Below are 26,906 nucleotides of genomic sequence, written 5' to 3'. Positions count from 1 at the left end.
TTTGTCCATAATATCAATTTCTGGAAAGCTACAGGCTCTCTTCTGTCCTTTTTAAAATGTATTGTTTTTTACCCTAAACAATATTGTTGCCCTCTGCAGTCAAACCTCTGTATGACTTTTGAAGTGAAATGTAAATTAGTAGTTCGTATTCATACCCATTGGACTATTCTACATGAAATCATGTTACAACATGAAATCTATTATAGAAAAAAGTAGTTTCTTTTTTTTCAATGCAAAAAGGTCAATAATACACCAGTATAATTGGTGTATACTGTATAATGTTATTTTTATTCTGATAACATACAGTGGATATAAAGTCTACACACACCTGTTAAAATGCCAGGTTCTTGTGATGTAAAATAATGAGACAAAGTCCACTTTTAATGTGACCCATAATGTGAACAATTCAATTGAAAAACAAACTGAAATTTTCGAGGGGGAAAAAGTTTAAACCTTACAATAACCTGGTTGCATAAGTGAGCACACCCTCTTAAAACTGGGGATGTGGCTGTGTTCAGAATTAACCAATAATATTCAAACTCATGTTAAGTAGAAGTCATTACACACCTACCATTATTTAAAGTGACTCTGATTAATCACAAATAAAGTTCAGTTGTTCTAGTAGGATCTTTCAGACATTTTCTTAGTTGCATCTCAGAGCAAAAGCCATGGTCCGCAAAGAGCTTCTAAAGCATCAGAGGGATGTTATTGTTGAAAAATATCAGTCAGAAGAAAGGTACAAAATAGTTTCCAAAGCATTAGATATACCATGGAACATAGTGAAGACAGACATCATCAAGTGGAGAAAATATGGCACAACAGAGACATTACCAAGAACTGGACGTCCCTCCAAGATTTATGAAAAGATGAGAAGAAAACTGGTCAGGGAGGCTTCCAAGAAGCCTATGGCAACATTAAAGGAACTGCAGGAATTTCTGGCAAGTACTGGCTGTGTGCTACATGTGAAAACAACCAATAATTCTTCATATGAATAGGCTATGGGGTAGGGTGGCAAGACGGAAGCCTTTTCTTACAAAGAGAAACATCCAAGCCCTCCCCAAACCTCCTAATCAAGTCTCCTAAACATGGGATAATGTGTTATGGTCTGATGAAACCAAGGTTGAAATTGTTGGCCATAATTCCAAAAGGTATGTTTGGCGCAAAAACAACAATGCACATCACCCAAAGAACACCATACCCACAGTGAAGCATGTTGGAAGCAGCATCATGCTTTGGGGCTGTTTGGGGCCTCAGTCAGTTCCAAATACTTGGCAATGTTGGCACAAAACCTTCAGGCGTATGTTAGACAGCTGAAGATGAAGTTCACCTTTCAGCACAACAACGACCCAAAGCACACATACAAATCCACAAAAGCATGGTTTAACCAGAAGATTAACGTTTTATGGCCCAGCCAGAGCCCAGAATCAAATTGAACATCTGTGGGGTGATCTGAAGAGGGCTGTGCACAGGAGATGTCCTCGCATTCTGACAGATTTGGAGCACTTTTGTAAAGAAGAGTGGGCAAATATTGCCACGTCAAAATGTACCATGCTAATAGTCTACTACCCAAAAAGACTGAGTGCTGTAAAAAAATCTAAAGGTGCTTCAACAAAGTATTAGTTTAAAGGTGTGCACACTTATGCAACCAAGTTATTGTAAGGTTTTCATTTTTCCCCCTCGAGTATTTCATTTTGTTTTTCAAGAAGCAGGTGAGCATGTTGAAATTGATTAACTAAGTCCGGGATGGAAGACAGGAAGGAAAAACCAAATAAGGACACATGAAACAGCAAAAGTCCAGGAGAGGGCATGACAGGACACGACAAAGCCACAAACAGAACTGTTAGACAAACGTACCCCTATAATCGGCCACCCCCTATTATCGGCCATTTCTAGTAGAAGAAAAGTCCACAGCAAAACAACAATACATTTGGCTATTAAATATACACTTTCAGCTAGCCCACAACAAATGTTTTATAGAGATTTATGGAGGTTAAATCTTTTTTTTGCATTTAAAAAATGTCATGTATGAAAATAGTTTTAGAAGTTGCAAATCATGAAATTCGACAGACCAGACATCATGTAATATCAAAGTGAACAGTATTTTTTTTTCTTTATCAGAAGGCATTAAAGGTAGATAAATCTTTCTAGTAGGCATTACAGAGAAGACTATCATCTGTACTTTATAACACAAATAAAAACGATATATAATGTAAATATTAATATTTCCACTGACATTTCAGAAATGCTAATTAATGATATGCTAGCTAACATTTTTATGTCACGAATAATTACTAAATATTGATGACTTAATCACATGATTACACGGTGCAAGTAGTATTTCAAAGCTGCTTTTGCCTTCGCTATGCAGATGTAATGACAAATGTGGATGTGACAGTGTGCAACTAAACTGACAGACTGTGTAGATGCAATCAAAAGAGGGATGGATGTAAGCTTCTTTACACTGAATTGCAAGAAAATATAGCTATTGCATAATGGTTTTAAGAATTCACACACCAGTATCAGCTACTTTTTACACCAAGAACATGTAATTTGTCTATGTAACATCACTAAGATCAGGTCATTTATATCCACTGTTGATACTGTAAATGTGTGTATATGCATGAACTGGTAACATTTCAACTTGACGGCTGCAATGCACTCCTGACATGAATGTTAGTAAATCCTGCTAAGTTATATACTGTACAGTGAAGTCTAAGATGTTTGTTCATCTTAGAGAAGCATGATGTACAGAATATGACCCTGATCCAACAACCCATCTGGCATGAAAATGAAAACAAGAGTAGCAGGAAAGTAGCAAGTAATTGAATATACTGTATAGCATGCAAATATTCATTTCCCTGTTTCCAAATCAAAATGTAATGGGTAAATACAATTTAAATAATGTATGAATGTCAACAAACTTTTGTCAGTTGAAAATCATTGGGAAGACACAGTACTTCTGTTTGATTTGGTTCATACGAATATCTAGGGGGGCCAATAATTTACACTCAAATATTTAGAAATTAACATTTTGTACACAGTGACACAAAGCACATTACTGCGAAAAGAGTAAAGTCAGCAGTTTCTGGTGGTTTTTAATAAGTACATTGTTTACCTACATTCATCAATTTATCAATAAGACTTGCTTTGCAAGTTTCTAACTACCCAAAACTACTAGGCCTACCCTGTGCAAATGTTGTTGTACATCAATTGAATTGAAGGTCCAACAAATATCTAAAATCCCACCCTGAAAGTCTGCCTCAAACCTGAAAGGTGTTTGCTCGTGTCCATGTTTTATTTTAAACTGTTTGCACTTACTGTAAGTCACACTGGATAAGAGCTTCTGCTAATTTACCAACATGTAAAATATTAATGTAATCGCCCTCTAAAAAATACCCCGACCACAGTTCTTATGTACACAAAGAAGTATGCGATGGATGCAGATGGTACATATTGAAACTATCGTCTTGTTTCTGAAGGTCAGCTTAAATCTGTTTAGCAGTTGATCGAGGTTCTTTCTCCACCATTTCAACAATCCTCCGCCGTGATCATCCATCAGGTTTTCTCTTGTGGCCATGTTCAGGCAGGTTGACTACAGGGGCATGGGCCTTAAACGTCTTGATAACATTACCTACATTGATAAAAGGAACATCAAGGTCTCTAAAAATAGACTGGAGATTGGCCATGCTTGGCAGCAATCTTGTGTCTGACCTCACACAATTGTCTGGTTTCCTTTCTTTTCTCCATGCTCATTGCAGTATATTGTACACCATGACAAAACAGGAACTGGTTGAATGATTCTTTGCGGGCAACTGTAATTCCTAAGTAAAAGGGAATAATTTGATATAAATCAAGTATTGCGGTCAAGTACTTCTTGAAGTTGGCACTAATATTTTCTGGACCGTTTTAAGAAGTTTGTGATAACTAAGAAATGCATGTGCTATTTTCAAAAGAAGTTCAGTTGTTTTCTAGAAAAAAATTTGCATTATTTGAATCAAGTGTGAAAGTGGAAATAGATTTTTCTACAACTGTATGTAAGCATATTGATTTAGGAGGACCTTTGTGTGGGTTTGTTTGTGTTTTTGAAAGAGCAGCCTTCTGTGTTTCTGTGTGCTTATGATTAACCCACTGACATATGGCAACTCCTGTGTGATCATGCTAGAGTGGTTCCTGAAGCATACAGTCACAAGTGTCATTAGAACGTATCATTAGAACGCATCATTAGAACGCATCATCACTGGTCAGTCTGGCTACGTTGTTATTCACTCAGAAACATTGAATTCAGTTTTTACAACTGTGTGTCCTTAATTTTAGGGGTTCATTTTATTTCATAGATGTTCAGACTTTTACAGAAGCTGCAACCGTGTCCTAATCCACGATTCTTATCCAACATGGCATGGGATGTGTTACTTAGGTTCATCCTAGCTCTGACTGCTCCCAAAAGCAGAGGTCATATTTAGCTAAAGTAAACATAATACTGTCAACACAAAAATATATTATATTAGTGATTAGTATATACATGATATATCACAGGTGAGCTGACAAATGTTAAACATCATTCTGTAAAAACTCTCTAGAAGTGAAACATTACACATGTTTGCGTCTGCTGACAGGCATCAACTAAATTTTAAGGCAATATGATCGGTCACTCTAAGGAACCAGGTGTTCACTCCCAGTCATTTACATTTGCTCATCTTCTGAACGGATTCTTGAATCATCTTATTTTTAAGGTCTATGGTTGGATAGTTGGATAGTACTTATGATAGTACTTATGATGTCCCTTATTTCATTGCAGTGACAGTAAACATGGCCATGCACAAAGACATTAATTAACTAAAGAAGCTCATCTACACCGATGAACCAATACATTATGGCCACTCACAGGTGAAATGAATAACGTTGATCATCTCCTAACAAAGGCATTATGTCAAGGTCAGGGTAGATTAGAAGCAAATGATCATTTCTCGTAGTCAGTGTTGGATGCAGAAGAAATGGGCAGGAACAAAGACCTGGGCGACTTTGACAAGGGCCAAATTGTTATGGCCCGACGAATGGGTCATAACATCTCTGAAAGGGCAAGGCTTGTGGGGTTCTCCCGGTCAGCAGGGGCACCTACTGACAGTGATCCAAGGAGGGACAAACCACAAATTGATGACCGGCTAATCGCTGGTCTGAACCAACAGAATGTCTACTGTGGCACAAATCACCGAAAATATAAATGATGGTTACGGCAGGAATGTGTCACAACACAGAGTTGTCTTTGTCAGAGCATTCATGTGGTCAATTTGACAACCATCTATGGCAATGGTATTCTCTGATGGCAGTGGACACTATCAGCAGGATAATGTGCCATTCCACTCTGCACATGTTTTTTGAGAATGGTTTGAGGAACATGATGAAGGCTTCAAGGTGTTGCCCTGGCCTCCAAATTCCCCAGATCTCAATCCGGTTGAGAATCTGTGGCATGTGCTGGACCAACAAGTCAGATCTGCAGTGGCTTCACTTCGCAACTACCAGACTTTAAGGATCTTCTGCTAACGTCTTGGTGCCAGATACCACAGGACACCTCCAGGGGTCTTGTAGAGTCCAAGCCTCGACGGGTCAGTGCTGTTTTAGCGGCACGCGGTGGACCAACAGCATGATAGGCAGGTGGTCATAATGGTTTGGCTCATCAGTGTATATAACCGTCAAAAAAACATTTTACACTGATACAACGTGTCAAGAATCAGAATTAATTGTTTCTCATAAGCATTTGAAAATGTAAATAATAGCAACAATAAAGATGTGATTAGCACACAGCCCATTGTCTGATATTGTACATTTTATCCATATTATTGCTGGTAGTTGTTTACACAACTAATTTTTATTAATCAAAATCAGAAATCAGATGCATAAATAGAAAGCAGTGTGATGTTTCTGGGCATTTCTGGGTAAGATGTTCCATCACAATAACATTCTGGAAAAATACATTTAGAACTCACACTGGGGTGCCGATAGAGATATTTGATACTTACCTGTGATGGGGTAAACAAGTGTGTCTGTGCATACATGCCTGTTTAAATGATAATGTTCTTACAACCATTAGTACATATTTATTTTTTCAATGAGACCCCGGTGACAATCTGTATAATTTATATCTGTCTCTCTGGTAAATCTTGGCAGGCTGTGAAACCGCTGAAAGGGGCATGTGTGAACCCGGAGGCACTCAAAGTCAAAACCTTCTCTGCAGTCTCCACACACAGCTAATCTGCAGTACCAAGATCCAGTCACTCCCTTAATTAGCATACACACATTATCACACACTCATTCACTTGGGCGCACATTGATACACTCTAAGCGTCAGTCCTTTGGGTGTTGCGTTTCGGTTCAAGCGCGTCTGCTCTGAGTCTCAGAACTGCCTGTTCTGCAAACAATGTTCAACCAGTCCTAGCGCAGGTCTGCCTTCAGAACTGTTGTGTCGGTGTGTGTCTCTGACTTTGTTTGTCATTGCGTGTGTGTGTGTGTGTCCATGAATACATGCCCTCTGCATGCACCCAGGTGCCAACTACACACCTTTTCAGTCTGGATTGGGCCTGGACAGAAGGAGCAATATCAAATAACCTAATCGAGAGAACTCCTCTTCTTATTTTTTCAATCTTGATAGATTTACAATGTGAGAGATCATGATCCATTTGGCGAAAAGTGCAAAAGTCCAGAGCACTGTCAGATTATCTGTTCGCACCCACGATAACATCTAACATAGGCAATCTCACTAGGTACTTTCAGACACAAATTAGCAAGAGAACCTTGCCCTGAATGTTCTACGCACGCCTCAAGCTGTTTAGAGCGTTTGTTAACTGGATATTTAATTAGGGTTTTATCCAATGTTTACTGACACCTGTCAACAAACATGTTTAATGATCTCTTACATTGTTTATGTTATTCTGTGCTCTGGTACTTTTAAGCAAACTGTTAGTTTATATTTTGCAACCATTTATTCGTAAATAATCAACAGAAATGAACAAGTACACCGCTAACTTCTATAGCTGGTTTAGCCCCCTTGGGCTGAAATAACTTAATGTAGCTGTTTCTTGTAACTGTCCATTCAATCAATCAATCAAATGTATTTATAAAGCCCTTTTTACAACAGCAGTTGTCACAAAGTGCTTTTTCAGAGACACCCGGCCTTAAACCCCAAGGAGCAACAGTAGTGTCGAATTTCAGTGGCTAGGAAAAACTCCCTAAGAAGGCCGAATCTTAGGAAGAAACCTAGGGAGGACCCAGGCTCAGAGGGGTGACCAGTCCTCTTCTGGCTGTGCCGGGTGAGATATTAAGAGTCCAATTGGAATCATTAATAAATGTATCTGGGCTAAATCCAGAGTCTATTTAAAATTAGACTAGGTCAGAAGTATGACCAGATGGAAAAGGACAGAGACAGCAATGGGACCCCCAAACCAGGTACTCCGCAGGTGTGGACCAGGACCTCATGTCCTCCTAAAGTTTTTAAACGGGAGGAGACTGGGAAAATTCAGAAAATGCATTCCTCATATCAACAACGATTTATAGTGGAGAAGGAGAACTTAGTGGGGAAGGAGAACTGACCCAATCCCCCAGCACAATAGTATAGCAGCGTAAGACCTTGGAACTGAAATGGGGGGTCCGGCGACACTGTGGCCCTACCCAGGGGAGGGTCTTACGACTCTGAGAAATCTTTGGGCACTCTTCCTTACATTACTGCTTCAACTGTCATTTCTTGCATGCACAGCCCACTTCAAGTTTCTCCACAGCATTGTCTTTTTACCAGATAATAAGAATTCTCTAGTACAATATCATGTTCATGGTTTACTCAATAATCGCAAGTTGGCCAGGCACTGAGGAAGCAAAGCAGCCCCAAACCATAAAGCCACCGCCTACATGCTGTATGGTTGGTTTGTCTTCTGTTCAAAGGCAGTTTTTTGTCAAATATGGCTTCTGGCATTGTGGCAAAACTTCTCCAAACTAGTTTTGGTCTTTACCCAGATGTTGTCTGCCAAACATCAGTATTCTTTTTGGATATATACAGTGGGGAGAACAAGTATTTGATACACTGCCGATTTTGCAGGTTTTCCCACTTACAAAGCATGTAGAAGTCTGTAATTTTTATCATAGGTACTCTTCAACTGTTAGTGACAGAATCTAAAACAAAAATCCAGAAAATTAAGTAATTGAATTGCATTTTATTGCATGACATAAGTATTTGATACATCAGAAAAGCAGAACTTAATATTTGGTACAGAAACCTTTGTTTGCAATTACAGAGATCATACGTTTCCTGTAGTTCTTCACCAGGTTTGCACACACTGCAGCAGGGATTTTGGCCCACTCCTCCATACAGACCTTCTCCAGATCCTTCAGGTTTGGGGCTGTCGCTGGGCAATACAAACTTTCAGCTCCCTCCAAAGATTTTCTATTGGGTTCAGGTCTGGAGACTGGCTAGGCCACTCCAGGACCTTGAGATGCTTCTTACGGAGCCACTCCTTAGTTGCCCTGGCTGTGTGTTTCGGGTTGTTGTCATGCTGGAAGACCCAGCCACGACCCATCTTCAATGCTCTTACTGAGGGAAGAAGATAGTTGGCCAAAATCTTGCGATACATGGCCCCATCCATCCTCTCCTCAATATGGGGCAGTCGTCCTGTCCCCTTTGCAAAAAAGCATCCCCAAAGAATGATGTTTCCACCTCCATGCTTCACGGTTAGGATGGTGTTCTTGGGGTTGTACTCATCCTTCTTCTTCCTCCAAACACGGCGAGTGGAGTTTAGACAAAAAATCTCTATTTTCGTCTCATCAGACCACATGACCTTCTCCCATTCCTCATCTGGATCATCCAGATGGTCATTGGCAAACTTCAGACGGGCCTGGACATGCGCTGCCTTGAGCAGGGGGACCTTGCGTGTGCTGCAGGATGTTAATTCATGACGGCGTAGTGTTACTAATGGTTTTCTTTGTGACTGTGGTCCCAGCTCTCTTCAGGTCATTGACCAGGTCCTGCCGTGTAGTTCTAGGCTGATCCCTCACCTTTCTCATGATCATTGATGCCCCAAGAGGTGAGATCTTGCATGGAGCCCCAGACCGAGGGAGATTGACCGTCATCTTGAACTAAATTTTCTAATAATTGCGCTAACAGTTGTTGCCTTCTCACCGAGTTGCTTGCCTATTTTCCTGTAGCCCATCCCATCCTTGTGCAGGTCTACAATTTTATCCCTGATGTCCTTACACAGCTCTCTGGTCTTGGCCAATTACAAACCTCTACATGCTTTGTAAGTAGGAAAACCTGCAAAATCAGCAGTGTATCAAATACTTGTTCTCCCCACTGTATATGCATGTAATAGAAATGTATATGTATAAAATGAATGCAGTGAATTAAATTACAAGCCTAAATTAAAGCAGTGAATTATGTTAAACATGTACTTTGTTTTATTGTAAATTTCAATAATGCTGGACCTGAAATTAAATAAGTGCAGGAGCAGTTTTTTTCTAAGTCTGTTCCTGAAATTACCACAATAACTGGGAATGCTTATTTGTAAATCTAAAAAAAGTTCTAGCATATCCTACCATTGTGCACTTGACAAAGGTTACAAGTACATTAACTGCTATTTTAGGCTACTGTAGAAAACACATATCAGCTCCTCTTACCTGTACTGTTGCTGGGTGTGCAGACATTTGATCCAACACTGATTCACACTGAAGCTTGTCAAGGTATTACCTTTTGATTACGTTGAAACGTTGTTGGACTAGGGTTCAGACGGGGGCCTAAATGATTCCCAGTTTCAACAAACGCGTTGACATTGATGCTTAGCATATGCTCGGAAATGCATAAAAAAATTACCTCCTACCATGATACAAGCGAGGTGTTAGCAAGTCGATTTTCTCAATGTTTCTAGGGACCATTTGCAAAAGAGGGTCAGATTTAGGGGATGCCCCGAGATATTCCAATTTCCAACAACCTGAAACAGCACCATTGTACCAACGGATGTGTAGCCTACTACAAGCTTTCAGGCAGGATTCATAGACTAGTGACGAGTAAACATGATCAACAACATGAATGCCGCAGGCATAGCCCCGGGCTTCTTCAGCTTTTCCAACTCTTCCCCTTACCTGTTCTCTGACAGCCTCTTCATACATTTGTTGACAAGGTCCCAATGAGTCACAATTGGCCATGGGGAGGTCTTGCTGGGCTGTTGAAGCAGATGGGGGTGCGTTTACACCACTATAATTTGGAGTTTTATGGCAAAGGGTCTGAATACGTCATTAGAGTTTTATGTTTTGCACACATTTAAAAACACAAAAACATTTTAGCTTTCTTGTTATTATTTCTTGTTAGTAATATATGTACCGTTTGTAAAGAAAACATGAGTGAGCAGGCAAAACACATCTTTCATTTCTTATGGGATTCACATTCAACTGTAGGTCATACCAGAAAGGCACAATCATGAAACAAAACATGGCAACAAAGCAAAAAAATGAACTGACCCCTGTTCAAAGGTTTGCATACCCTTAGGTCTTCATACTGTGTATTGCCTCCTTTATAATCAATGACAGCATGCAGTCTTTTGTAATAGTTGTCTATGAGGCCCTGAATTCTTGCAGGTGTTATAGCTGCCCATTTGACTTGGCAAAATGCCTCCAGGTCATGCAAAGTCTTTGGTCGTCTTGCATTAACTTGGCTTTGTGCTTAGGGTCATTGTGGTGCTGGAAAGTCAAAGAGTGTCCCATGCGCAGATTTCATGCAGAAGAATGCAAATTGTCTTCCAGTATTTTCTGATAACATGCTGCGTTCATCTTGCCATCAATTTTCACAAGATTCCTGTGCCTATAGAGCTCACACCCGCCCAAAACATCAGTGAGACACCACCATGCTTCCCAGTGGGGATGGTATTCATTTCACTACAAGCCTTGTTGACCCCTCTCCAAATATGGCGCTTGGCATTCTATATATCTATACACAGGGTTTTTTCTGCATTCAAATCTCAAAGGCGATGGCCTTCCCAAAATCTTGCACTGCCTGTGTGTTGGCATGGTAAAACCACATTTTACACTCATAAATAAAATACCAACGAAACACTACAGCTAATGTGACAGTAGGAGGGAACTTTTTCAATATTAACAGTGTTGCCATGTGGGTTGTTTTCTACATATTTGGGCTATTTTTATGGAGCTTGGGCAGGTTGATTTTTTTTCTGGAGTCTAAGGAAGAATAGCAGTTTACAGTCAATGAAATCTGGCAACCTTGCATACGGCCACGCGGGTCCTGACATCGTGGATGTGCGTAAAGTCAGTCACAAGTGGATCCTAGTTTTCTTTTACACCCAAGCATGTCAAAATATTTCCTTAAAACTTGGTAACCTCAAACTACATCCAATCCACATTTAAAAAAAAATAATTTTCAGGTGACATTTAGTAGGCCTTGCCTAGAATGACAGATTTATTTTAAGAGAGATTGCGGGACAAACGAAAATGACTGGTGAAAAGATCATCAGATTAGGGTATGTACTGTCACCAAAAACAGTAGGCTATACATGCAATATACAGTGTAAGAAATATACAATTAACTTTAAGTCAATAACAATGTAATTATATGAACGTGAAGACGGTGGATCAGCAACAGCAGCAGAGCCTACACAGCTGACCCCGAGTAAGGGAGATTACCGATGTGGCGTCAAGGCAAGGATGGGGAATATATACAGCTCTGTTTTATGTTTTATGCAAGTCTGTATTTATATATATAATATATACAGATGCCGCTCATTTAATTCCAGACACAAGGGGATGGTCCACGACGAGGCAATGCCGCGGTATGCACCGCAGCAAGTTGCAGTGCCGTGCGGCATGGACAAAAACTAATAAAAAATAAGAATGACCACCAGGTGGCATCTGTGAGAATGTCGACACCCACCTGAAACTGCTGTTATTCAAGCCTGCTTCGGTATTTATATGGCCAGAATAAAACATAAAAAATCTGAGGAATATCGTCTACTATAATCCTGTTCATGGATTGCTATGTTTTCTTTGTTTGATTCCATGTTGCTGTGTTGCTTTGCTTGATTAACTGTTTTCTGAGAACTGAGAACGTATATTTAATTATAGGTCTACACACATGAATCTCAGGTAACATTATTTGAAGGGGTGTGCATAAGTGACATTACATTGTCATGATATTGTCATAGCCATGACATGACACATGTAAGAATCATTATGAACCTTTATGAATGTTGTCATTCGGTTGATTATGTCATTTTTTCAAGTTTGACATTGTTTGGGATGTCTTTGATATTAACTGAGTCAACACAACCTGTCAGTGTCTTTGTTATGACCACTTGACATTAACTAAGACAACAATCCTTTCAGTGTCTTTGTTATGACAACTTGATATTAACCACGACAACATTAGATTAGATTCAACTTTATTGTAATTGAACAAGTACAGTACAATGAAATTGAAGGAGTAGGGTAGCATGTGCAACTGAAATGCAGGGATTGCAGCAATGAGGTTCCCAAGGTAGACATGTACCTCTATCATCTGAAAACTTCAGACTTTGCAAGGCAGTGTCAGAGTCCAGTAGTACAAAGGATGGATATGGTTAGTGATTGGTCACAGAGTCCAGCAGGGTTACAGCAGATGGGGGAAAGAAATTCCTGAGCTTGCTGGTGCGGGAATGAAGAGAGCTGCACCACCTACCTGATGGAAGGAGGCATGGATGTGAAGGGTCCCTGGTGATGCCACACACCCTGTGCAGACACAGCTTGTGCTGTAGATCTACGATGGCTGGGAGCTGGGTTCCAGTGATGTGCTGAGCAGTTCCCACCACCCGATGCAGGGCCTTCCAGTCAGCTACGGAGCAACCGCAAAACCATGCTTTGGCACATAAACTGTCATAAACATGTCATAGCAGGCCTGATTATCAAACTTGTATGTGTTAGCATTAAATACAACTGTCATATGTGGTTGGTTTTGACATTGGTTGTCATGAGACTGTGGAATATGAGCATTAACAATTACAATGTGAATGTATGTTTCATTGGAAGGGAATGTGCCTAGATAATGAGAACAGAAACCTCCCTGTTTAGATTATCTCTCTGTAGGTTGCGCTCTTATAACCACAGGAAAGTTTACATTGACCATTTGGCATGGGGGGGGTTAACTTCTAGAAACACGATCTTTGCTAGATAGACACACTCTTCAATGTATATATCAGATTGTAACCAACATTACAGTGAGAAGAGAAGAGATTGAGCCTGTAACAGCATGAGCTAATAGACTATCAAATGCTGCAATAAATAATTGAGTTACTCTCTCCCTTGACAACCGGATATTCCATAATTATTTCAACCACTATACGAAACGGCTGATTGCTAACAAGACCATTAGAATTGTGTCATGAATATTTGTCTTTACCTCAAGTACAGTGGTACAATTTGGACTTGTCATAAAGATGTCATTAAGTTTGTCAAATGCTTTTAAATACCTTAACAAAAGCAATACATTTCCTGTATTGTTTTTGCACAACAAATGTTTCCTTAAAAAATTTTAAAACGTATTTCAACAATCCTACTTGGGTAACACTTTCTTGGGTACATGAACAACCATTAACAAATGCAGTAGTTACCTTGACCGAACAATGATGAACAAGACATGAACAAACGGTTAACAATGATAACCCTAACTTTATTAATGGTTTACAAATGCATTAACAAACAGGGTGTAGTGTAATTTTTTCATGTTGACACAGGACATAAACTCATGTTGCTTTTTTTGCAAGAATACAATTAGTACTGTAATTTGTTAAGGTTGATACAGGACATCCATTCATGTACAGTACCTAGTTCTTTGCATGAACAATAGCCTAAGTAATATAAACTATTCATAATATAATCACATTGAAAACATTATTTATAAAGTAGGCTAGATAGTGATAGTTTAACAAATTACCTTCATGTTAACACTAATAGAACATGGCTGAGCAAGTTAGCTACCCGGAACTGACTAACAGTTGACCGAAGCTAGCATACAGCTAACTGGAGCCAGCCAACAAGGAACTAGCTAATCGTTAACCCTTACAGTGCAACGAATGCAAAGTTCCTAAACAATACAGTTACAAAATTAAATATTTATTAATGCTATGGATATTATCAGGTGTGTTGTTTCGAAAAATAAACTATTCAGTACAGTACAGTAAAAAAAATTTAATGTCCAAAGGAATGTATCACCGTCATGGCATTTTACATAGATATGGGTCTCTGTCATAGTTATACAATTACCACACTTTTCTAACCTTCTACATACACTTTAACTGGTTTATCAAAGTAATCAAACTGTATTGAAAGGTCCAGTGTACTTTTGTAATTTACCGACCAGGAAAACAGGATAAATGATGAGAAAGACATGGCTTTTCCTTGAAGCGCTATGAGAACGCACAGGTGTTTTGATCGTTAACAGTCCCAACGCAACACGACCATGTCAAACTGCCCCCTATAGGCCAACTGTAGTTTATATTGAAGTGTCCTTCAATAAATAAAAATGGTTACCGCACTGTAATCATATTAACAAATTAGATGTATATTATCCCTTGAATAATGTATATTACTTAGCCTATTGTTCGTGCAAACCACCAGTTACATGAATGAATGTCCTGCATCAACATTTAAAAAAGTACAAAGAGTACAAACTATGTTCCTTCAAAAACCTTTATAGTAACGTGATATTAAAGTGCCAATAGGCTACACTTTCAACCCATCATTGTTTCATTCATTTTTTCAGGGGTAAATAACAATGGATTTTTCTAAAGTTTCTAATAAAATGGCGTTTGAACAGACTTTGTAATTCGTTTATTTGCTATATGGCCTTAAGCCGACAAATTACTGTTAATTACTCCACATTAACCCAAGGAGAAAGATGGGTGAGACTAAGCCCCTGTTAAAATACTTGTATTGTCACATACCCAATCAGTTATTAGGAATAGGGAGTAAAAAAACGATAATTAGTCTCCAAATAGTTTTCAGTTTGGGAGTTTTTAATTCTGATAACGGAACAATGTAATATGCTACACCTATTTAGGAAAAGTAATGAAAGGAGGGTGTAGCTTTAAAAAAAAAAAATCCAAAGCAATTGCATTGACAAATAAATAAAAGTTAGACTACAACAGTCAGGTACAGTAGGCCTGACAATTTTGTTTTGATTAAATAATGACAAAAAAGCTATTTATTTTTAAAATAATGCCCCATAATGTAGCCTAATTTTGCAACCTTATTATTTAAAAGACAAGCGCGTTTCAGTCACTTATTTGTCTTATCAAGTCGGCCAAAATGGCCGTTAAAATTCCAGAGTTCTGGACATATGTTTTAAATAGCCATACTGTATAATATCCTACACTTAAACAGCAATAAAACACAATGCAGCACCATGCAGCACATTTTTGTTCAAGTATCATCGTATTGTACTGTCTTTTTCCAGAGTAGCTTGCATTTCTCCTGAGGGCTTTTCTTTGTATCCCGAACAATTCTTCTGGCAGTTTTAGATTAAATCTTCCTTGGTCTACAGTGGATATAAAAAGTCTACACACCCCTGTTAAAATGCCATGCTTTTGTGATGTAAAAGAATGAGACAAAGATAAATCATGTCAGAATTTTGTTTCTCAATTGAATTGTTCATGTTATAGGTCACATTAGTTCTGACATGATTTATCTTTGTCTCATTCTTTTACATAACAAGAACTTGGCATTTTAACAGGCGAGTGGATACTTTTTATATCCCCTATACATGGCCCAGAATCTTCCACTTCTTAATAGGTGATTGAACAGTACTGACTGGCATTTTTCAAGGCTTTGGATATCTTTTTATATCCTTTTCCATCTTTATAAAGTTCCATTACCTTGTTGTGCAGGTTATTTGACAGTTATTTTCTGCTCCCCCGGCTCAGTATCTAGACTGCTCCGTGCATCCACATGAGAGCTAACTATTTATACTTAGACACTAACTGCAATTTAAAAAGCCACAGGTGTGGGAAATGCATCTTTAAATTTCCATTTTCACCTGTGTGTCACCTTCTGTGTCTGTAACAAGGCCAAGGGTATGTAAACTTTTGATCAGGGTGATTTCTGTTATCATAATCATTTAAAAGGAGCCGAACAACTGTGATAATGAATGGCTTCATATGATCACTATCCTTATATAAAAGACTTACATTTTATATAAGACTTACATCCTTACATTTGCATGATCAGTAATATTTTCAAAATCAATGCCAAACTAAAATGTCTGCCAGGGTATGCAAACGTATGAGCTCAACTGTATGTATCCGACTGTTCCCCTTCTCCCTTTTCCATGTTTTCTCCACTCTACCTCCTGTTTCTCTTCCTCTTCCTCGACTCCTTCCCCTCTCCCAACGATTGCCCTCAATTCAGTGTAATTACCCACTGTGCATTGCTCCTCCTCCATCTTCCAGACTGCCTCACCTTTCTCCCCTTGATCCCCCCCCTCTCTACAGTAGTAGAGAGTTTGAACAATGGCAAGGTTGGCCCATAGGTTAATCCGTTCAACCTTACCTGTGGGCAGCTGCCAATTGACTATTACTGGAGCCCAGAACTCAAATATTATGAGCTCACTTTTCTGAGGACAGTTGTACGCACAAAGCCCCATGGCTGTGTTCCAACTGGCTCCCTATTGCCTATTTATTGCACTGCTTTTGACCAGGTCCCACTACCTAAGGAAGAGAGTGCCATTTGGAACACACTATATGTCAGTGGCACAGCTTGCAGTTGTACACAGTACAACTCTCTGAACTGTTCGGAGACTAAAAAGAGGAAATGTATTGGAAAGTATGGAGGTGATTCCTTAGATCTTTCAGCTGCTCTCTCAACTTAGGCTAGTTATAGCTGTGGTTGTAATTAAATATGGGGGGGTTCTCTTAATTCATGACCATAATTTCCTGTTTATAAACCGGGGCTTATACACAGATCTTAAAAACGTTTTTCACCAGCGGTTAATACATGGGTGCGGCTCATACACAAGTTTACCTTTTTTCCAACAGCAAACTTTTTCACAGATGTTTGCTTGATGAAAGGTCTCAGAAACTCAAATATAATACAATTGGTGTTATATGATTTTCAAAACCATATTTTATTCTTCAACAAATTAATTTTGGTATTGCTCTATGACAGATGTTTAAAAAAGTAATAATTCTCTGGGAAAATGTGGGTTTGTATACACACAGTTATAATGGTACGGTTTATAAACGGGGAATTACAGTACCAGTTTGATACCATTATCAGTTCAGACATTTTCTTTGAAACTGATTCTAGAACGTATTTTGGTGGGTGGAATGTCTCTACATGGAACTTTTATTGGTTCTTTCGCAGGTCACAAGAACACTTCCTGTTCCTAGGTGAAACAAAAAAGGGGGAAAGGCAAAATAATTTGGTATATCCACTCCTGTTCTGCGCTGTTTAATGTAGTTACACATAGTTTATTTACAAATCCACCAACATTAATGTCTTGAATCCCATCCACATCCACACTGTAGTAAATACTGATACATTATATACTAATACACAACATTATTGGTCGGGTGCTATTTGTGCTATTTCACACAAGTGTGAATTGGAAATGCTTTTGTGATACACCCTCTGCCTCCAATTATGGTTAATTGCCTTGCTCAAGCTGCACATCAACAATTTTTTCCCCTTGTCAGCTTGTAGTCGTATCAAGAAGATACAACTGAATAAGCCTAGTGTACCCTAGTGGTCTTCTCGTTTCTGATTACTCCTATCCAACCCAGTAGTGTCCAGCCCTTTGTCTTCTGTCCATTGACTAGATTGCAGCAGTACTATTCAAATGTAGAAATACCCACTGTCTTGCAATTACAGCACAGCTCCTTCAGCTACCTGCGACAAGTGTAGCCACCACTTGGAATCTCAAGTGAGTCCAAGCGCCACTTGGCATGCAAGGTACCACAGAACCCTGGCGCAGAAATGATTTGTCATGTCAATTTAGAATAACAATGTAAAGCACCCTTGATGAGATTACTGGGCTGAGGGCAGAGTGACTGTGAGAGGCAGAGGGAGTGTCTTGACAGGAGACAGGGGGCGAGACAGAATGGGAGGAGGAGACCCTGTAGAAGGTGATGGGAGGGGTATGAGACGGGAGGAGGGGTGAGCGAAAGGGCAGGAAGTAGGTGAGATGGGAGGACAGACAAGTCCAGGGAGGAGAGACATCGGAGCAGAGAAAGAGGGGGAGACTTGAGGAGAGAGCGAAAATGGAGGGAGTCTTATCACTTGTGTCTGTCATCTCCATCTGCTGGATATAATTAGTGTGCAGAGAAGATAGCTACCAGCTGCCTGAGGGACAGAGCGAGGCAAACTGAAAGAGAGAAGCAGAGAAGAGGCCAGCACAGAGAGCGAGGGTGACAAGTAGAGAGAGATGCAGAGAGAGGGTGAGAGAAGTTGAGACAAAGGATGGATAGAGGCAACGCGCTGACCAAGAGAAAGGATGAGCCACTTGGAGAGGTAGAGAGGGAAGGAGAGAAAGAATGTGTGAATTTGTCAAGAGGGGTTTAAACCTGTTTTAAGCAGTTTTATCCCCTGTTATTGATTATGGAAAACAATGGATGTGAGCTTAACCTTTGCCAAAGCACTCACAGGAATTGCATCATTCCTTCTTGGATTAGAATGGTGTTAAAAATCATATGCATGGATAACAACCAAGATAGAAAAAAAAAATACACAAAAGAATGCTGGTAAATTAAACGGAATGGGGACAAAAAGAGACATGAAATAGCTAATACTTTTACCCAAAGCGGCTTATGATAATTCATTCACATGGTGGCAATTGGGGAAGTGTGAAACTTACACATCAGACTTGGTGGGCACGTGGCACCAGCTTATGACGCTGAGCCAGCTTAAGACACTGATTTTTAGCGGCTGCTAAATATAGCACAAACCATTGTTGAGTGTTAGCTGGCAATGGTTTTATCACATGGGTTGTTGCATACCATTTTTCATTAAGTTTATTTTTGCTCCCCCCCCCCCCCCCCCCTTAGGTTCATATCTGTTATTAAGTCTAGTGGATAACTTTAAAGATCCAATGATAGTTTTGACTGTGTCAAACATATGAAAACGTGTGTAAGGGGGCGAATCTTCTCCCTTCACTGTATTTTGAAGTAAAATAATTTGGGTGGGAGGTTTATTGGTCAGTTAACCTGGGCTTAGACACCTCAGGTTTAAGAGATTTAGACTACAACAATTGTTGTGAAAACATAATATGCAATTAAAGTGTTGTATTCACATTAGCAACAAGAAACTCTTGCTGCACCATAAGGCGCGACATATGAACTCAAAGTGCTTTGGCCAGACCATATAAACTTGCTGACATGTTATTTACCGGATAACTAACACAGCGTTGCAGGAAGACTGCTCGCGGTTCAGAACTATTTGTCTTTAAAACTGTCCCACGTTACCATGGAAGGTTCACACTATACAATAATGTTTTCTCCGATTAAAATCTGGCGACAAGTCTCAAAGTTTTCCACTCACGCACAGTCCACAGATCACCTCCACAGACCTGTCCAATTAGTCCTAGTTGTGTCTCTATCCAATATGCCTGTTTAATCATTTATCTGATCACTGACTCTCTCCCTCTACCTCCCCTTTCTTCTGCTCGTCTCTCTCCCCTCTCCTCTCCTTCCTCCAGGCAACACAAACAGTATATTTGCTCTGGACTACATCAGCGGCTCTTTGACGGTCAATGGACTGCTGGACAGGGAAAACCCCCTCTTCTCGCCTGGCTTCACTCTCACCGTCAAGGTATGTTTGTGTGCCTGTCCACCTGTCTGTATGTCCGTGTACTGCCGCCACAATATACAGTATAATACCCAATAAAGATTTAATTCAAGGCATTTCAGTTTTGGATTTCTTAACAAGACATCTTGAAATAATTTCAGTGTTTAACGTCTCTGTTCACTTTGAATGCGGGGATGAATATCTATGGGTGCCGTGGGGAAATCCACCCAAAACCTGACATTTCTATGATTAACATTAAAACCAGATGAGTAAGAAGAATGTGTCTTGTTGAAATCTGTTGAGATGTAAGTTTTCTCAGGACAGGTGGGCTAGCTAGGTCCATTTATAGTTAACCCGAGTGCACACTAAGTCAGTTTGAACTAAATATAGTGTTTACTTTGTCATGACAATATGGACGGATGGAGATGTTTTAGACAAGTGTGCCCAAACCATCATTTGGCTGACTTAAGATCTGGAGTGCAGATAATTGTTTTGAAAGTGTTTTCAAAATGTAATGGCTCTCCAGTCCAAGAGCTATAGCTCATTACTACACAATTTTAGCGATTTCACAGATGGATCATTTAGAAGTTTAATTATGGGGAACGTTTTTATTTGACCTGCTGATGAAGTATGGGCTTTCACAAAACTGACATTTCTTTATATATGTTTCTGCATCAAATGCATTAACATTGTCTTTCTAAAAAATGGAAGCTTTAATTTGTATAATTGGCCCTGGATCTTTATAATTTCAACATAATGCTTTTGCTCTACCATTGCCACATCTTGCTTTCTTCCCACTTGCTTTTCTTCCCTTCTTCTTGTAATATAATCCTTACACTGTCAGTAATTAAGAATAGGACAGTGTTAACTCGTTTAGCTATGCCCTAATTCAAGGGGTCATCAAACAAAGGAATTATTTATTTCATAACTCAACACCCTGTAATGTACTGAGGGCCCACGTTTCAGCCCAACACATAGTTTTATGAAATCTTATACTCATGTGAACGTCAAAGGCATATCTCCCTCTTAATATGAATGTCGTCACTAACCAATTCTATAACCCTAAATACATTATACACTTGATTGTTTGGACCCTGGATGCTGATTGATTGATAGCAGGGAGTTATTCAACACAATCCAAACATTTCCCGGGCAATTTCGGTTTATATCTGCACATGCACAACAGTCGACATACACATGCTGCCATATAAACGTAATGACACAAACAGCTTAGCTGAGCAAGGCAAATACATTTAAACCTGGGTAACAACTAGCTTTTTACCTTGACACATCTTGGACAATTGAACTCTGAGGGTAGACTAATCTTGAATCAACTCAGTGTTTGACTAGCCTACTTTACACCCCATGTATGGTGAGCGGGTTTTGAGTTCTGTGACATTCTACGGCTCCCAGCTGGGCATCTATGCAATGTAGGGAGACTACAGGAAAAGCGATGACGAAGAGCAAGACACATTCAGAACATAAATACAATCTTTATTGCCCCTTCTGGCTTGGTTTGGGACAGGTTGCAATTCTTTGATCTTGAAAGCGTGTTTTTGCAAAGAATAATTAAATCATTATATATTGGAATAGAAGCAACAGTTTAGTGGCAGTGGAGGAAAAAATGTTAAGGTATTGTTAACTAAAAATGAAACTTATATTCTTATCTTTAGAGTTTCATTCCAACTGGTTAAGGTTTTGGGGTGGGGTTCATTTTAGGTATTAATGGTTTGGCAAAGATTTAGGCCCTCACTGAGGTTGGACTTTAGCACTGTTGACCCTAGTGGCCATTTTTGAGGGCATGTGTTGACATCTGCTGACCTGGACAAATATTTTTTAGTACATTTATAGTGATCGCTGCAGGATTTTTACACCCACCCTGAGTTACTTTTTTTAAGGGCTGACATACTTTTATATAGAAAACAGCGAGTCATCCTTAGGAACAACCCAGAAAGATGAAGAGAATTTGTAGAGTGCTGTTAGGCCAATGCTGGGAGTCTTTATTGCTCTTGTTCTTTTATTTTCTCCCATTCTCTGTCTCAAATTTGCTTAGTATTTTCTTTTAATCTATTTTCTCTGCTTCCTCACCCCTTTCCTCACCAAAATTGTTTCCACAAAATGGAATATATGAACACCAGTATTGGAGGGGACAAAGTGGAAGGACATCTGGTAAAAGTTTTTTTTTCTGAGGGAATGTCGATGAATGTCGATGTTTTTGACCCAAACCTTCAGTCAGCTTCTGTGCACATGTGTGTATATGTATTAATGAAACCAGAGAATTCTATCAATCTTCTTTTATAATGTATTCCAAACTCGATTCTTCATTCTTAATCAAAATCAACCCATATAGTAAACCAAAATAAATTTCATAACACCCCACTAAAAAGAAAAATATAATAAATGTAATATATTTATAAAATATAGATTTTACCGCTTCCTTCTATCTTCAACTCCAATTTCCTTCGGGTGGTATTGATTGGGAGTACTGTAGTTATAAAACTAATTTCTCAACTTCAGCCAGCTTAGATAATAGCTAGGTCCCAAGGGAACACTTTTTTTTCTATTTCACTACTTTTGAATGAGTCCTGTAGGGCACTTTCTAGTGAATAGAGAGACATTTGTGACAGCTTGGAGATCATGCAAGAGATTTCTTGAAATATGATGTTTCTCTTCACTCAAAGACAGAACCTGCTGATTACCCACATGGCAAGACATTGTACCAATAACTCCTTTTGCCTATCATTTCTCCAATGGAAGAATAAACACAATTCTATCATTCATCTCTTTCTCCCTTCAACTCCCTCTTCCACCAATCGTTTGCAGCGCAAAGAAAGAAAAGAGAGTTGGTGAGATGGTGATGGAATACTTCTCTTAAATCTCATTGCATTTGTGACATGGTGTATATACTTGTCTGTTTACTTTGCTATATCCATTACAGGTACAGCTCTCTCTCAAATTGGCTACTTCCAAACCTTTTGAAAAGCTTGCTAATAGTTGACCTAAGCTCCCTTCACTATGTCCTTGGAGATCATAACATGTCTTAAAGCCTTCTAAATTGTCTCTCTTACATGTCCCCACATCTTAGATACTCTCACCAGCACAATCCCAACTCTGACACCAATATAGAATGTTTGTGAGTTAAAACTGAATGGTTGTTTTTGGTTAGACACTAGTTGTATAAGCAGTTCTGGACGATTGACAGCTCACCAACACAAAGTTTCAGTAAAGTAACCAGTTTTCTGCACTATGAGCACCTGTTCCTCAGCTATACTTTATTTCTCCATTTCCAATTCCTCTCACACTTAATTTAGGCAGCTCCCGAAAAAGCTAATGTTCTCAAAAGATCAGAAACTGGCAGCCAAGTAACAGGTGTAATCCACCCCCAGAATCCCAAATCATGAAACTCCTATCAATTTGATTTTAGCCTATGTTCTCTCTGTGGGAAAATACCATCACCATGATTTAACTTCAACCAAGTAATTTGTCTGAAATCAGGAAATTGCATACTAACACATCACATGAGATTGGAGATCTCACACTATAAAACACTACAACAATCACATATTGCCAAATTAGCTAGTAGATGGTATTGGTGCACTTGTCTAAAATACATCCACCGTCTGTACTGAGACAATAAAACAATAATTATATACCTAGTGCTCCATGAACTGCCATGAAGAAAAGGAGTCCCTCCCTTTTCTTTATTACTCTTAGCAGTTTTACAACTATATAACAAATTCACATGTTGATAATTAAATGCAGATATCATCTTGCTGTAATTGATTTTGTAGATAGGTTTTCAAAAACAAAACATTTAAAAGCCTTTAAAAAAAACGTATAACATGAAAGAGAAATGAGCTTATGCTGCTACATTAGGTATCATGGCAGTTTTAGAACCTTTCAAGAGTTTACAGGACATAGAAGGCATTAAGGAATCTGACAGTGTTTAATTACCTCTTTTCACAGATATTACAAATCTCCCTTGCTCTCTCGTTGAGGTTATTGCACTCTTACTTACTGCATGTGCCTTTGCTTTTCCCATTATCCCCTCCCCTTTTCATATAACCCCTCCCCTTTTCATATAACCCCTCCCCTTTTCATATAACCCCCTCCCCTTTTCCATACCTCCTTCAGGGCACAGAGTTGTACGATGATCGGACGCCGTCGGATGCCTCGGTGATGACCACCTTTACCATCCTGCTGATTGACAAGAACGACAATGCGCCGAGGTTCAACAGCTCAGAGTACCGCGTGCTCATCACAGAGCTGGCCCAGGTGGGCTTCGCCCTGCCTCTCTTCATCCAGGCTGAGGACAAGGACGAGGTGGGTCACTGTCAATAATAACACAAGCAGCTAGCAACAAACATTTACAAACCTCATTTAAATTAGACTTTTTTCAAATCATATTTAAAGAACAATATCCTAGTGAAAAGGTATATTCGCTATGCTGGATGAGTGTGAGGCCCTTTGGGCCATGTTCAAAAGCAATGCAGCATCAAGCTGTTATTCGGTGTGCAGACATCATGTTATGTGCAGAAAAGTAGCAAGTGGGGACAGAGGAGTCATTGGGCTTTGCTGAATGAGTGTGTCAAGCCAGGCACCAAGCAGACCTTCCTGTTCAACAGAATTCCCTTTAGTTTGACATCATGTTTCTATCCCCTCCCATTAGCTATATCTTAACAACCTACCACAATGAGTTTGTCTTTCTCTCTCTACACACACACACACACACACACACACACACACACACACACACACACACACACACACACACACACCTGCACATTATATAACCCACCACCACCCCATCTTCTTACACACATTGTTGCTTGGTTACTCACGGTAGCCCAAGACCAGGAGTCCAATTCGACTACAATTTAATTTGCTTTGGAAGAGGTGGAATAGAGCGTCAAATTATACCTAACGAGGAAAATCAATCACAGCAGGTTGAGATAAGCCGAAAGCTAGTCAACTCTGATTGATTCCTGCCAGCGGCCGCCAGGATTGAATTTGACAGATAACTGCAAGTCAGGTGAAGGGAGGACAAGAAGCATGGAGAGGAGGGGGAGGGGAAGAGGAAGAGGAGGCGAAGAAGAGGGAAGTAGAAGGGGTTATAAAGATAAGGAAGGTGAGGCGAAAGTAACTTTTTTTACAGGGCAAAAATTTACTATCAACAGTTACAGAAGATCAGTTTTTAGTGTGTTTGTTAAAGGATGCAACACTGACCCAGGGAGAATATGAGCCTGTACTGCCCGATGAGAGCACATCCAAGAATACCAACAATTTACAGGACTTTCGGAAAGTTTTCAGATCCCTTTGTCAGCGAGTGCAGCCTTGAGTACTCCTGTATTTGGGGAGATTCTCCCATTCATCTCTGTAGATCCTTTCAAGCTCTCTCAGGTAGGGTAGGGGACATCACTGCCCGGCCTTTTTCAGATCTCTCTAGAGATGTCTGATCAGGTTCAAGTCCGGGCTCTAGCTGGGCCACTCGAGGACATTCACAGACTTGTCACGAAGCCATTCCTGCGCTGTCTTGGCTGTGTGCTCTGGGTTTATGTCCTGTTGGAAGGTGAACCTTCACCCCAGTCTGAGGTCCTGAGCGCTCAGGCACTGTCTGTATTTTCCTCCATTCATCTTTTCCTCGATTCTGATTAGTCTTCTTACAGCATTATCCAGAGACATCAGACAATGGTTATCTTCCCTGGTGATGCTCTTCCAGGCCTACACTACAGCAATCTTCAGTTCCTGTTTGTTTTGGGGCATTTTTGCTTTCAGTCTTGCATGCTCAATTGAATTCAGGTCAGGTGATTGAGCTGACCAGTCATTTCACTTTTTGGCCCTGAAGAACGCCTTAGTTGCTTTAGCAGTATATTTAAGGTTACTGTTTGGCTGGAAGGTAAAGTGACATCCAATTCGTTTTTTGATGAAGAATTTGATTGTATCTGTTAGAATTTGCAATTAGAATGTATAGTAATACTGCCATCAGCAGTTACTGTATACCATCAATGAACATAAGTGAGCCTCTTCCAGTGGCAGCCATACATGTCCAAAACATAACACCCCCACCTTTTTTCACAGATCATTTGGTAAGCTAGTTCTATGTTTTTTTCCACACCTTTTGCACCTTTTGCCCTCAATCTGACACATTGTAATAATAATGCATTGTAATACCAGTCAGTCCAAAGTACCATATTCCAGAGTTCAACAGGCTATTATTTGCATTGCAATACAGCCTCTGTAGTTCAGCTGATGAAATCTGTGTATGGTAGTGGATGGCAGATCCAGGCCTACTTCCTCGAGAGTGTTTCTGATTGATCAGATGGTCCTTTGTTATGTTTTTCTTCTCAATGGCGACCTTTTAAAGTTCTTCCTTGATCTAACAGGTAATTTCTTTATTTAAATCCTTGCTGATTGAACCAGTTAGTGTCAGGTGGTGTATGATTGTTGTATTGTTGTGTATTTATGTTGGAAAACTTTGGGACACATTGGCCCTCATTCATGAAAACTTCTCAGGAAATATCTCAAATTTGAACATTGGGAGAGATGATCATCTCTAAGAGTGTTTCACGAAACTGAATTAGCGTATATGTCATCACAGATTGATAAATCGTATAAAGCTGTGGATGCGAGAACGTGCTGCACCTGTCCTTATTTACATATGCCACACCCGTAAATGATGCAGGTGTGGCGATAAGCAGCCTAGGAATTGACAGATTTCAACATAATTTAAAATTGAAAACGGCTAATTAACCATTCATCATTCTCCATGAAAAAATCAGCAGTTAAAGAACATTTTTGCGTCTCAGCCCAGAGCAGAAGTCCTTTAAAAGAGCAAGCTCTGCCATGATTATGGCTCGACCCAGAACTACTGAACTATTTATCCTCTCAGTAGTCAATTTAAGACCTGTTAGCTAATCAAGATGTCAGCCACCGAAATTCTAACAACCATTTATGATCTCCAAGTATGTCGATACGGCCTGATTGACTTAGGAAAAGCAAGGCAAAGCAAGTATATTAGTCAAGTGCATAACAAGCACAAAGGCATTTCAAACATTACAAAAGCCCAAACACCAGAAATAAGACAGAAAATGCTGAATCAGGTGAAATGAATAAATAAT

At 39.6% G+C, this 26,906-nt stretch overlaps 1 protein-coding gene across 7 annotated transcripts in view; it reads left to right on the top strand.

Moving 5' to 3' along the window:
• cdh23 (cadherin-related 23) overlaps positions 1 to 26,906 on the top strand; it is a 306,221-nt gene that overhangs the window by 160,463 nt on the left and 118,852 nt on the right. For all 7 annotated transcript variants that reach the window (XM_034292848.1, XM_034292850.1, XM_020047355.3 and 4 more), the window contains exons 10-11: positions 19,700 to 19,812; positions 23,923 to 24,111. In XM_034292848.1, coding sequence (XP_034148739.1) covers positions 19,700 to 19,812; positions 23,923 to 24,111 — 302 coding nt within the window. The remainder of the gene's footprint in view (positions 1 to 19,699; positions 19,813 to 23,922; positions 24,112 to 26,906) is intronic.

Source organism: Esox lucius, chromosome 6 (genome assembly GCF_011004845.1).
Source record: "Esox lucius isolate fEsoLuc1 chromosome 6, fEsoLuc1.pri, whole genome shotgun sequence".
NCBI classification, from domain to species: Eukaryota; Metazoa; Chordata; class Actinopteri; order Esociformes; family Esocidae; genus Esox; species Esox lucius.
Note: the sequence above shows the minus strand (reverse complement) of the source record. Positions and strands in the feature narration are given on the sequence as shown.